At 35.9% G+C, this 13,725-nt stretch overlaps 1 protein-coding gene across 1 annotated transcript in view; it reads right to left on the bottom strand.

The window, feature by feature from the left end:
- Nucleotides 1-8,963, bottom strand: part of sgip1b (SH3GL interacting endocytic adaptor 1b) — a 33,192-nt gene extending 24,229 nt beyond the window's left edge. Inside the window, 2 exon segments of the mRNA XM_079877433.1 lie at nt 4,463-4,526; nt 8,612-8,963. Coding sequence (XP_079733559.1) covers nt 4,463-4,526; nt 8,612-8,621 — 74 coding nt within the window. The 5' untranslated portion in view covers nt 8,622-8,963.
- Nucleotides 8,964-13,725: the final 4,762 nt, after the last annotated feature.

Here is a 13,725-nt window from a genome sequence, read left to right as displayed (position 1 = left end):
AGGGCCCTATAAAATCCGTTTTATTTTTTCCCAAATTCCGTTTTATTTTTTCACAAATTCCGTTTTTTCCGTTTTAATTTTTGCAAATTCCGTTTTTTTCCGTTTTAATTTTTGGGAATTCAGTTTTTTTTTTACCCTTTACTGTTATTTTAGTCGTAAAAAGAGTGTTTTTAATGTTAATGATTAAAATGTACACAAATAAAATAAGAATGACCCTAAATTTATTGAGGTAACAAACAAAATTCTCGTTTTAAGAGGTGTTAAATGTGGTTTGGTTTGTTTACTTTAGTGAATGTATTAGGCTAACTAACATGAACCACGAGCAATACATTTGTTACTGTATTTATTAATCTTTGTTAATCTTAGTTAACCCTAACCCTGCATTTTTATTATGTTACTTCACACAGTGCATTAAGCTAACTAATGTTAATAAATACTTTTCATTTAAATAATGTAGGCTACTAAATGGTGAAATTAACATTAATAAAGATTAATAAATGCTGTAGAAGTGCACTTTATTAATAGTTAATGTTAACTGATCTAGTTAACTAGAGTTTAATAAATGGAACCTTATTGTAAAGTGTTACCGATTCTGTTATACACCGAACCGATTCAGTGTTGGACCGATCAGTTGTTTTAACCATTCATTAAAGTGAATCGGTTCAAAGGAGTCATTAGTTCGCAAATCGGATGTATCCTATGGATGTATCATTAGCAGACTTGTACGCGTTGTGTGATTATCCCGGCAGTTAGGACATCGCACAAGATTTGTCAACACAGAAAACATTTCATCATTGGATAGGTTTTGTTTAGTTTATTGAAAGTGTTTTTTATGTCAGCTGAATGGGCGGAACGCTTTTCAGAGAAGAAGGCAAGGTAAAAAAGTATTTTTTTTGCACAATTCACACCCAGCGGTAGCCTAATTCAGGGGGAAAAAAAATCAGAATACTCCGCGTGAAACTTCGTTCTTCCGATCTTTTACCATTGTGTCAATTCTCAATTGATTTAGATTAATAAGCGCGAGGGAGTGAAAGAGAGCAAGACAGTTTGAAGACGCGCGCGCGACCGGGCCTCTCTCTGCTCGTTCTTTCAGTAATATGCGATTTTCCTCAGACATACGTTTTTCTCCCACACAAAAACAGAATTTTATTCCAAATATCTAAAATTCCGCGAAATTCCGCGTTGACACTAGATTCCGCGTTAATTTGCCAATTCCGCGATTCCGTGATCGCGGAAATTATAGGGCCCTACAGCTCAGCTCAAGAGAAGCAACAGAAGCAACGGAAGCAACTCTTCCGCCTTAATAACACCAGTTACAGCGCGAAATAAACATGAATGAGCATCTGAAAGTGTGTTAAAAGATAGAGTAGCCTAAAACTTATCGAAGTCCGTATCATGTCTCATGGAATCGCTCAATCAGTGTTTCAACCGTGCAAAGACGTTAGTTCATTCATTCAAACCTTTATTTAACCAGGATAAAAAACTCCTTGAGATTAAAAATCTCTTTTACAAGAGTGTCCTGGCAAGTGGCAGCAGCGCGGTTTCAAATAGACATAGACACACTTACAGGTAAATACATAGACACACTTTCACTCATCATATTCTAACAACAATATCATTATAAAAAAAACGTAAATCGTAAATCAATTTAAAAACAGTGACAGACAGACTGCCTTTCTGCAAGGTCCTTTAAAAAGCCTTTAAAAGAATAAAGTGAGACCAACTCCTTCAACTGAAGTTCATTTTGAAGCTGATTCCATGCAGATGGTGCAGCAAAATGAAAAGCCTTTTTGCCAAAGTCAGTGCGGGCTTTAGGGACTGTCAATAAGAACAGATCCTGTGAACGCAGGTGATATGTCCCTGCTGACCTCGGAAGGATATAAGTGTTCAGATAAGGAGGAAGAAGTCCTAATACTGCTTTATAAATAAAAAGATGCCAGTGCAATGCATCCAACGCCGAACGGAAAGGGAGAACCACTCAACCCGAGAATACAGCAAACAGTGATGAGTGAGAGATTTTAAGTTTGTGATGAATCTTAAGGCTCCATGAAACACTGTGTCCAAAGCATGAAGACACTGTGAGGTTGAATGCATATATAAAATATCACCATAGTCCAAGGCAGACAAAAATGTTGCATTTACGAGTTGTTTTTTTGCTTCAAAAGATAAACAAGACTTGATTCTAAAGAAAAAACCTAACTTCAACTTCAGTTTTTTAACCAAATCTTGGACATGCAATGTAAAAGACAGTGATGGATCAATGGTAATGCCCAAATACTTGTAATGTAACACTTCTTCAATTTCTGTACCAGAAAGTGTACAAATGGTTGGGAGATTATTTTTAGTTGATTTTCCCCGAGTGAAAGTCATGCCTTTAGTTTTTTTAGAGTTTAAAACCAATTTTAAAGTAGCCAGATTATGTTGCAAGATGTTAAAAGCAGATTGTAAATTTGTGATTGCTTGATCTAATGTGGACCCAGAACAATAGAGAACAGTATCATCAGCATAATAATGATAGTTTGTATTATCTATATTATTGCAGAGATTGTTTGTATAGATAATAAAAAGAAGAGGCCCAAGGATTGAGCCTTGAGGCACCCCTTTTGAAATATTTAGGGAGGCAGAAGTGAGACCATCTACTTGCACACATTGTGTTCTCCCTAATAGATAACTGTTGAACCATCCCACTGCTTGTTCTGAAAGTCCAATAGAGCTAAGTCTTTGAAGGAGTATTTTATGATCCACTGTATCAAAAGCTTTTGACAAATCAATAAACAGTGCTGCACAGTGCTGTTTATTGTCCAAGATTTTAACCAGGTCATTGACAACTTTTGAAACAGCTGTTATTGTACTATGTTGTTTCCTAAAACCAGATTGAAATTCATTCAGAATATTGTTATTAATTAGATAGTCTTTCAATTGCATGCTGATAAGTGATTCCATTAATTTGGCCAATACTGACAATTTAGAAATAGGCCTATAGTTATTTATATTTGCAGGATCACCACCTTTGTGAAGGGGGAGAACATTAGCAGATTTCCAGATGGCTGGTACTTGGTTTGTGGCTAAAGAAAGGTTAATTAAATATGTAACTGGATTTGCTATCAAATCTGCAGCTATTTTTAGAAAATATGGTTTAAATTCAATTTAAATTCAAATTAAAGTAAACAATGTCATGTAACGTCACATTTACCTCAGAAAAAACATATTCAGTGACCATAAACTCGTTAGTCAGCTAGAAAAGTTAACTCTAGAGAGAGGAGCATTTTGTTAAATATATGCACCATATTATATATTCATTATAACTTTTAATGTTCTTCAATATTTAATGCATGTTTGAATAAATCTGGAAAGTTTTTTATGACAGCCATCATTTAAAATTGTATATAATTTCATATAACTTTATTATTATAAAAATAAATAAAAGTGTATTTTAAGTGTTTGTATACAAATCAGTTCATTTTTACCTTCAATATTATAGTAGGCTAATGAAGCCTATAGGCTACAACTGACTCCCATGGCTTACAGCATTAGTTAAGAGATATGTTTTCCTTGAGAAAATGTGCAATGTATTGTACCTGATAACCAAAATAATCGATATTGAATCGAATCGAATCGAAATCGAATCGAATTGCAAGCTTGTGAATCGAAATCGAATCGAATTGTGAAATTTGTGTCAATACCCAGCCCTAGTTGTGAGTATTTGCAGCGCGTTTCTGTGTTTGGCTGCATTGTGAGTATTTGCAACGGGCTTCTCTATTTAGTTGCATTGTGAGTATTTGCAGCATGTTTCTGTATTTGGTTGCGTTGTGAATATTTGCAGTGCATTTCTGTATTTTAGTCGCATTGTAACTATTTGCAGCTCATGTGTTGTCATAAAGATTTTTTCTTAAATTGCTGGTGTTTTTTTGTTTAATGTGTTTTCTTCATTTACATCATGCTGAGCTCTCTCGGCCACCGTACTATTGTTATTAAAAATATATACATTAAAAAAAAAATTATCCTTAATCCTTATCCAGTAAATCATGTAAAACTGGAAAAGTTATGGGGCCTTCGAAAATTGTTGTGGATATGCAAGCCCTGGAGTCAAAAAGGCAAAAAGAACCACTGCGTTGCATGAAAACACAACAAACATTTGGTTGGTCTATTGTGCATGTTACAGTAGTAAAATGATCTTTTCATGTTTAAATGAGCAATTCTTCACCAAAATAAGCTGCAAAGTGCAGCAGACTTTATGCCAATGGTAAAAGACTGGCTGTGCTACTAATAAACATTTGACAAAATTACACTGAGCCAAGTCTTACCAATCATTATAGAAAGCAATTCACTCTAATCACAATAAACTAGGCTGTGCCAAGATGGCCAGCTCTACACACATACACCAGTGAGCAAATCAGAATATCCTGTAGAGATCTGTGCAGAGCTGATGTCCACGGTCAAATCACTGACTGTTCTTACTCACGTGGAGTCACTGTCCTTTTCCTTCTTCCGTATCCCGAAGGCCTTTCGGGTACGCTTTTTCAGTCCTGTTAAAAATCATGTTTATAGTCAGGAACCAAGTAATACACAGTTCCTAACAGTTACAAGAAAAATAACATCAGTCAGTCTTGATGAAATTTATATACTACTGTTCAAAAGTCTGGGGTCGGTAAGAATTGTCTTTTATTTAAAGAAGTCTTTTTTTGCATTTATTTCTGCAGTTAAACAATAATATGGTGAAACATTTTAATTTATACATTTTAAGAAGACTGTTTTCTATTTTAATATATTTTATTAAATAAAGTAATAGTCTCCCGTGTAACAAGATCCTTTAGAAATCATTCTAATATGTTGACTTGGTGCTCAAGATGTTTTTTATTATTATAAATGTTGAAAACGGTTGTGCTGCCTAAATATATTTATAATATAACTTACGGACCTCAAACTTTTGGATGGTAATGTACCTGTATAATTTTACATTTTTGTAGATAGTCCTGCAATTTAATCTTTTGAATGTTGTGCGTTATTACGTATAGGACTCCAAGATACTTCCCAGCTAACAAAAATATATTCAAAGATGTTTGAATGTTTTGTTGTAATGAATTGCTATATTAAAAGCTTGATTAAATTGTTAAAGTTTATATAAATTTAAACTTTACCACCCCCCAAAAAATGGAAAACAGTTTAATTTTGAACAAACAGGTTTACATGTTTTCATTTTATTCTAAAGGTCTAACAAATATGTGGAAAGCATTTCCTTCCCCATTAATGGTAAATTAATATTGTGATAAATATCGAAATCGTATGATATGGAAAAAAAAATTGTGATAATATGTATGGCCATATGGCCCAGCCATAATTGTAGGCGTACCATAGTGATTAAGAATAAGACAAAAACACGGTTTGGAAGATAGATTCATGATGTACATGCTTATTAAATGTACATTTTATAAATGTTGAACAAAAAAGTTACACAGTGAACCTTTAAGTTGTGGAAACGCTATTTCTGAATGTTCTCTGAATGTCCAGTTTTTTTAAACGTCTTAAAAACATTTTTGTTCTAGGTTATGCGAATGTTAAGGAAACGTTCATTTTATCATTTTACAAACATATGGGAACGTTACTTTTAAATGTTCTCTGAACATTCTCTTTTGTGCTAAAGTTTTGAAAACATTATTAAAGACCAGATAACTTTGAACGAACATTCTATTAACATTACTGTAAGGACATTTGTTCATAACTTTGACAGAACATTCCCAGAATGTTAGCCAAGAGAATGTTTCCTGCTAGCTGGGTTTGGAGCATTTGCTAAATCCATGAGTACTAAAGTAGAAATATTCCCTGTATTCTCTTAATAAATTTGACATAAATAAATAAATAAATAATGTATGATATAATTACAAGAATTTGCTAAACGCAGTTGCAAATGTTTTGATGAAGTACATTGTCAAACTGCTGCCATGCTTGTTATCAACTACCCAAACACAAAGCAACATGCAGTGCTAAGTTAAATGTAGAGCTAAATTCACTGACATCTGAAAAACAAACACTGAATTCAGTCACCAGGGGAGAGACATTTTTCATAAATATTTCAACATCTGCAACTAAAAAATGCAAAAACATTTTTTCCCAAGACCTCATTCTGAGTGGACTGAATTAAATGATGAAACTTTTAATTATTATTATTGCATCAAGGCAAATGACCCATGAAACTCTGTACAGGGAATCACAGTGCATGTTTGACCTGGATGACCAAATCTGCAATGAGGCCATGCAGTCATTTACTGGTGGAAAGGTGTCAGCAACAACAAATATGCAAGATCTACAGCTTATTTTTCAATATGTTCTCAATCTGCCAATTAACTTGTATGTAGAACCAAGCATCCCCAAGGACTGGCACCATGGTCGATATTAACAGACAAAGCAACAGCATTTATAGCCTGGAGATCTTGGCACGATGGCATACGGGACCGCTTGAGGGTCTCAGTGCAAAAGCCTCTAGTTGTGTGTTCACCCATCATGCCTCTAGCCTAGAAGACCTCTAGGGAAAAGCTGACATTTCCTCCTCCGCTTGGCTAAAAGTGAGGCAATTAAGTCGAGTTATCCCAAAACAAATACAAGGAGATGAAACTGCTTGCAGCTTGTTCACTAGGTTAAACATTTGAATCCTACAATGCCATTAAATAAAGACAGGAATAGTTCACATTACACACCCTTATGTTGTTTAACACCCATATGACTTTTGATCTTCTGAAGAACAAAAAAGGAGAAGTTTTGAGAAAAGTACTGGTTGCTCTTTTCAAATAAGATTGCAATGATAATCAATGCGGACTAGCTTTCAGGCTTCAAAAATGATACAAACTGATCATAATGGTGGTCCATATACAAGTTAACACATACACTGCATTCAAAGCCTTCTTAACCACTCAATAGTTTGATGTGAGAAACAAATTGAAATTCAAGCTGTTATTCACTGATAATCCAGTGAGATGTTAACTTGAGAACCACTGTGACCAAATCATTGTCAATAAGTTGAGAACTGGATCTGTTCAATATGTAAACAAATCTCAAAGCAAGCACCTGCCAGTGATCACCGGTGAACGGGTCGGCTCACAACTTGTTCATCTCACACCAACCAATTCAGACTGGTTTTGAGAAATAATTCATTAAAAAGATCCCACTTGGAGTCAGTACATTTTTGTTTCTTACGCTCTATAAGGCTGCATTTATTTGATCAAAAATACAGTAAAAGAGTAATATTCTGAAATATTATTTAGGAATGCACCAATATATATGATAACCGATAATTCTTCATATTTGAAAGCCGATAACCGATATAATGTCCAATACAAAAAAATTATATAATTTTCGAGAGCCTGATTACAAAAACAAAAAGTTTCACCATTAAATCCATGTCCCAAGCACACAATTATAATGATGTTCTCATTATAACTTTATGTAGCCCATATGCCAGACTTGCATGTTACACTGTAACTGTATTTTCCTTTTTGAAGTGATTACAATTATATTTCAAAGCAATTCAAAAATGTATCTGAAGTGTCTAAGCTGAAGGAAATAATCCATTATTTATCTGCTTTATTATATCGGCCAAATTTTCTTATCGGACCGATAACGATAACATTAAAAATGAACTTATTTATGGTGGCCGATATATCGTGCATCCCTAATATTATAACAAATTAAAAGAACTGTTTTCTGTTTGAATATATTTTTAAATATAATTTATTTCTGTGATGGCAAAGCATCATTACTCCATACTTCAGAAATCATTCTGGTGATAATGTGAGGCTCAAGAAACATTTCTTATTATTATCAATGCTGAAACCAGTTGCTTAATATTTTTCGTGGAAACTGTGATACTTTTTGAGAATTATTTGATTAGAACAATAGAACAATATAAGAGTCTTTACTGTCACTTGTCAATTGAATGCATCCTTGATTAATAAAAGTATAATTTCTTTAAGAAGACTAACCCCAAATGTTTGAACAGTAGTGTATATTGCACTTTTATTGTGCTTTTGTGTATTTTCTTTAGTTTGAAAGCTTCAGTCCCCATTCATTGTAATCGCATGGAAAAGAATGACCAGTCCATTCTTCAAAATTCCCTTTTGTGTTTCCCAGAAGAAACTAAATCGAACAGATTTGGAACAACAAAAAAAGTGAATAAATTGGGATTTTTTTAGATGAACTATCCCTTTAAATTAGAGGAAATAAATCATGACCTATAAGATCATGAGGGTGGGACTGTTAGACCACAGAGCAAAGACACACAAACATCCTGATGGCAGGTTTACATGGGAGTTACATATTTCCTGTGCACTGGACCACATGTGTAAACCGCCTTTAAAATATAACCTAGCCTAAATTTAATTGAGCCATCATGATGTGTGTGAGTGTCACGGTGCAAACACACACACACACACACACACACACACTGGCCATACAACGTGAGACACATAATCCTTCACCTCCTTCAAGGAGACAGACACCAAAACAAGCATGTGCTGCATTTGGATGTCATATCCAGTCCAGTCAGCTAGAGAATATTAGCCCGCTAATAAATAATATCAACAGACAGCGATGAATTTAAGGGCCCAATGTGGATTTTTACCTTGCATCATGGTTGCAGCACTTCATTCCTCGGTTTCACGCAAGCAAACAAACTGACACGAGATACAGTAGTGATCCGGTGACCGGTCGTTAAAGGAAAGGCTCATACTGCCCAGCCCCGCACGTCCTCGTCTCGCGGGTTTCCCGGTAACCGGTGTGTTAGGCCCTGGGCACCGCCGCATCAGCAGCATCCGCACACGCCATCACCACAGAGGGGATGCTGAGGACAGACAGCCGATGCACGGAGAACGAGAGTGTGGGAGGGTCGCGTAATTACCAAACCTACTATGGAAGAGGCTTTCCTACTCATGAATATTAATAAGGTCACGACGACGTAGCTTGGCAACCTTCCTGGAGCGTCTAGTCACGTTACAAATTGATATTCATGAGCCAATCCTTTCAACGTAGTAGGATTCGTTGGTTCGCAGCGTTCTACGCCAGTCTGTCAGCGAATCAGTTGGGCCTGCGTCACGTTAGGTAATTAATATTCATGACCTGAGCCAGGCAATAGTAGATTCACAGGAGGGATAAAAAGAGGGCAAACGGACTGTCTGATCCTTGGTCTGATCCTGAGAACGATATTCATATGATAGAGCGCCTCCTGCTGGTGGACAAAAAGTCTGATGCCATTAGTGAAAATACTTAATCCTTGTTCTGATTTAATAGATTTTGATACATTAAAATGATTCATTATAAAGAGGACATTTACAGACTCGCAGCCGTGAGGAATATGGTTCACCTTATTCTCAGTACCCCTCGCCCCACTACAAAAGCTAGTTTTGTTTTTAAAGTGTCAAAAAACATAATCTTTGTATTTTATTGAATCAAAATAGTCTTCAGTCCTTTGTTTTTTCTGACACATTTCAGCATGGCACATTGTCACGCATTACTAAAGCTGTTATGCTATACAGGTACTGTACAATACTGTATAAGGCCACAAGGGGTCAGCAGCCAAAACTGATTTTCAGATGGTAAAAAGAGACGGTAAAAGGCCACTGAAATCTTTAAATCTTGTCAACAACTGCCGGAAACTCTCATCTGAGAATACTAACTGAAAACAGGTAGGTCATGACTCATTTAACAGTAATTTACACCAACAACTCAGGTTAGTTTACAGGTCTCTGACCGAATAGACATCTAGACAGAATATTCATTGCAGATTTTAGAGAATAATAAAACAATACATGTTATTTACAGTTATCCATGCATTATACACCCAGCCTTTTCTTTTTAATTACGATTAACTGCCATTTAATTGTACATAAAAAAAAAAAAAAAAAAAAAAAAGGCTATAAAACATGCACAATGAAATGAATACAGTAAATATGAGTAGGCTATTAACATTGCTGGGCAGATTACTTACAAATTGTAGTCCATTACTGAATACAAATTACATGATAAACATTGTAGTTAGTAATCTATTACATTCCACATTTTAGATAATATAATCTGACTACTTTTAGATTACTTTTGACCTAACTTGGTTACTACATTGTTTTGAGATAATTTTAAAAAGATATATATATATTTTTGAACAACATTAAACATTGCATTATGTCAGGGTTTCCCTAGGGCTTGAGAAGGAACTGTAGGGGGTTCATACATTTATAAAAAGTTAATAATTAATAAAATCATTAAAAAGTTAAATTATAAGAAATAACTAGTTTTAAAATGAAAACAATCCAAAATAATACTCTAACTAAAAAAATAAATGTTTTATTTATTTATGCTGTGCAGCCTCTCAATTTTCAATGTAATTGTAGTCGCCTGACTAGTGGCCGGTCTGTGTGTGTAGTTCCATAAAACTTTTGGGAAAGGATAATTTAAAAGATAAAAAGAAGAAGAATTAGGGAGAATCAATGCCAATCACTGCCATTTTGTGAATGTTAAGTAATCATGTAATCAATAAAAAAGTCACTGTATTCTGACAATGGGTATTTTAAAAAGTAATATAATCTAATTACAAGTATTTAATTTGTGTCTAATTATGTAATCCAGATAACATCAGTTACTACTCAGCACTAAATATTAATATGCAGTATAATACTGAAAAAAGGTGAAGTAAATGAAGGAATGCATTGAACCCACAATAGATATTTGTAAAAAAAAGAAAAAAGAAAAAAAAAAGACAAAGAAAAAAGTTTTTATTAAATTGGGTTTTATTAAAATGCTTTTTCACTTTTTCAACTTTAATCTGTAATGTTGCTGTTTGAGCATAAAACAAATCTGCAAGGTTACAAAGCTCAAAGTCTACTCCAAAGGGAGATATTTTTATTTAACAGAATCCACTTTTCAAAAACTCCAACGAACTACGTTTTGACTACAACAACACACTTTTCCGGATCTTATGAAGTCATAATATTCCTCATTTAAATAATCTCCGCCCACGGAATACGCAAAAAAAATGGCCGTAGAGAAGAGTGTTGTCGATGTTTCTTCCACCCCAGAAAAGTTTGTCCTAAGGCTGACAAACTTAGAGAGGTTAAAATCAATTTTAAACACTGTTCCTGAAGATTATAACCTGTTTGTGCGCTGCACATTTTACGGAAAAAAGCAGACAGGTAGAGTACAACGCACAAAAGCTTCTCCTGAAAGACGTGGCCATTCCCATTTTGTCGGGATAATCTGTTGTTTATGGATCACAACCTGTAAGTACGTCTTATCATTTGTAGTTGTGTTTTATATGAACAGTTCAAATTATACGTTTTATGTAGTTGCTATGATGGCTATGATGTAAACGGAGGGCAAAGCTTTGCCTCCGCTAGCCAACAGTATTGATGTAGTGTCTACTGTAGCTTTTGTAAGCTCTTGCTTGATTTTATGATCGATTACTGATTGTATTACCATAGTTTTCCGACAAATATGATTAAGTGGTGGATAACATCGTATCTAAGAAAATTGGAGAAAAAAAAAACATACCACTCTGAAACGTCCTGTGAAATCTGTGCATGAAATCCGTTCTGCACAGTCCTCTTGTTTGTTGACATTGTCAGGGTTTGAATCGGGCTCAAAATGGTTTGAAATTAATGCCATTGTTGATATTTACATCTGAGTAGAGCTTGCAGTTATGGAGGGGCGGGACATTTCCCGAACACGAGCTAAGCGCTGCCAATCACAACACACTGGGCCAGCTAACCAATAACAGCACACTGGGCCAGCTAACCAATCACAACACACTGGGCCAGCTAACCAATCACAACACACTGGGCCAGCTAACCAATCACAGCACACTGGGCCAGCTAACCAATCACAGCACACTGGGCCAGCTAACCAATCACAACACACTGGGCCAGCTAACCAATCACAGCACACTGGGCCAGCTAACCAATCACAGCACACTGGGCCAGCTAACCAATCACAACACACTGGGCCAGCTAACCAATCACAGCACACTGGGTCAGCTAACCAATCACAGCACACTGGGCCAGCTAACCAATCACAACACACTGGGCCAGCTAACCAATCACAGCACACTGGGTCAGCTAACCAATCACAGCACACTGGGCCAGCTAACCAATCACAACACACTGGGCCAGCTAACCAATCACAACACACTGGGCCAGCTAACCAATCACAACACACTGGGCCAGCTAACCAATCACAGCACACTGGGCCAGCTAACCAATCACAACACACTGGGCCAGCTAACCAATCACAACACACTGGGCCAGCTAACCAATCACAACACACTGGGCCAGCTAACCAATCACAGCACACTGGGCAATGAGATCACAGCTAACCAATCACAGCACATTTTGTATTTCGGAAGGAGGGGCTTGATCGAAAACAACACGTTCAACCAGACTGGGGAGAGAGGAGCTGTAATAATGTAAAATATGTGAAAAATAATGCATTTTTTGAACAATCAAGCATGAAAACATATTGTAGTACACCCCAAAACAAAATCAAGACTTAGTAAAAGGGCATAATAGGACCCCTTTAATAGATAACATTGTCAGTGATAGAACATAAGAAACTTTTATTATGGATGTTTGTTCAGCAGTGTAGCACAGTCTGAGTACATAAGACATCATTTATTCTCTGTTTGAGTTGTTTGACGTTCTGTTTGTGGAGCTGGGTGTGGGCGAAGATTAGATGTGATCAACAGATTACCTTCCAAAGAGACAGATTTACTAGAACAATTTCCTAAACTTACTCTGTATGTCAGGTTACAACTACTTGCATATACTGTATGCACATATGCATGTACTGTAAATATTCAGGTTTGTCACTGTCAGTCCTCATTCTCAGGAATTGTCTTCTTCTCTGTCAACAAACTCATTGTTTTATTCCCCTTGAATGAATTCTGTGATCAGATATTCAACATGGCCCTCATCTTGAGTGCACGATAAACGATCCTGCTACCAGGAAATTTACCCTTTTCCATGAAGGGAAAGTAATCAGACTGGTTTTTGCCATGAAGAAGCTTGATCACTTCCTCCTCTGGAGCTCCGGGCCCTAAGAAAAGCCCCCAGTGGCCCACATGTATTGAGTTTCCACATGCTGCTCACTGAAACAACAAGCACTTTGACGTCAAACACTGCAAAGTTTTTGTGGCACTCCAAAAAAAATTCCCAAGCTTTCATAGCTACTGACATGGCAGCGATGGAAAAAGTTAACCCAAGTGTCACAGGATTTTTTTTGTAAAAAAGGGACTGTACCCTAAATAGCACGTCCCAAGCATCTTCCCCATGTACTCTGATAACTCCTAGACCCCCGTTTTCTTGTCTAGTTTTTGTTCATTCAAGCAAGTACTACTATTAACACTGTGTAGATTTTTAGAGTGGCGCTTACCTGTGCAAAGCTTTTCTGTCACACTTTAAAAAAGAAATTCAGGGGACTTTTTACCACAACTTAAATAAATGCATGGTTGCAAGTTAAAAATTCAAATGAATGATTGAATTAAACCTTTTAAGTTGCAAACATTAGTTCTGGTGACAATAATGATAATACAAAAAATGGAGTAACTTTGTCTTTGTCTAGTAACTAAAATGGTCTTGATAGCTCTGAAAATTGGGCAGTGGATTTCTAGTTCCCAGGATGCTTTACGTAAGGAGCATTAAGGCCCGTTCACACCAAGGACGATAATTATAACGATACGGTAAAGATTTAAAT

Source organism: Squalius cephalus, assembly GCF_949319135.1.
Source record: "Squalius cephalus genome assembly, chromosome: 7".
Lineage (NCBI taxonomy): Eukaryota > Metazoa > Chordata > Actinopteri > Cypriniformes > Leuciscidae > Squalius > Squalius cephalus.
This window is presented reverse-complemented; position numbering and strand designations above follow the sequence as displayed.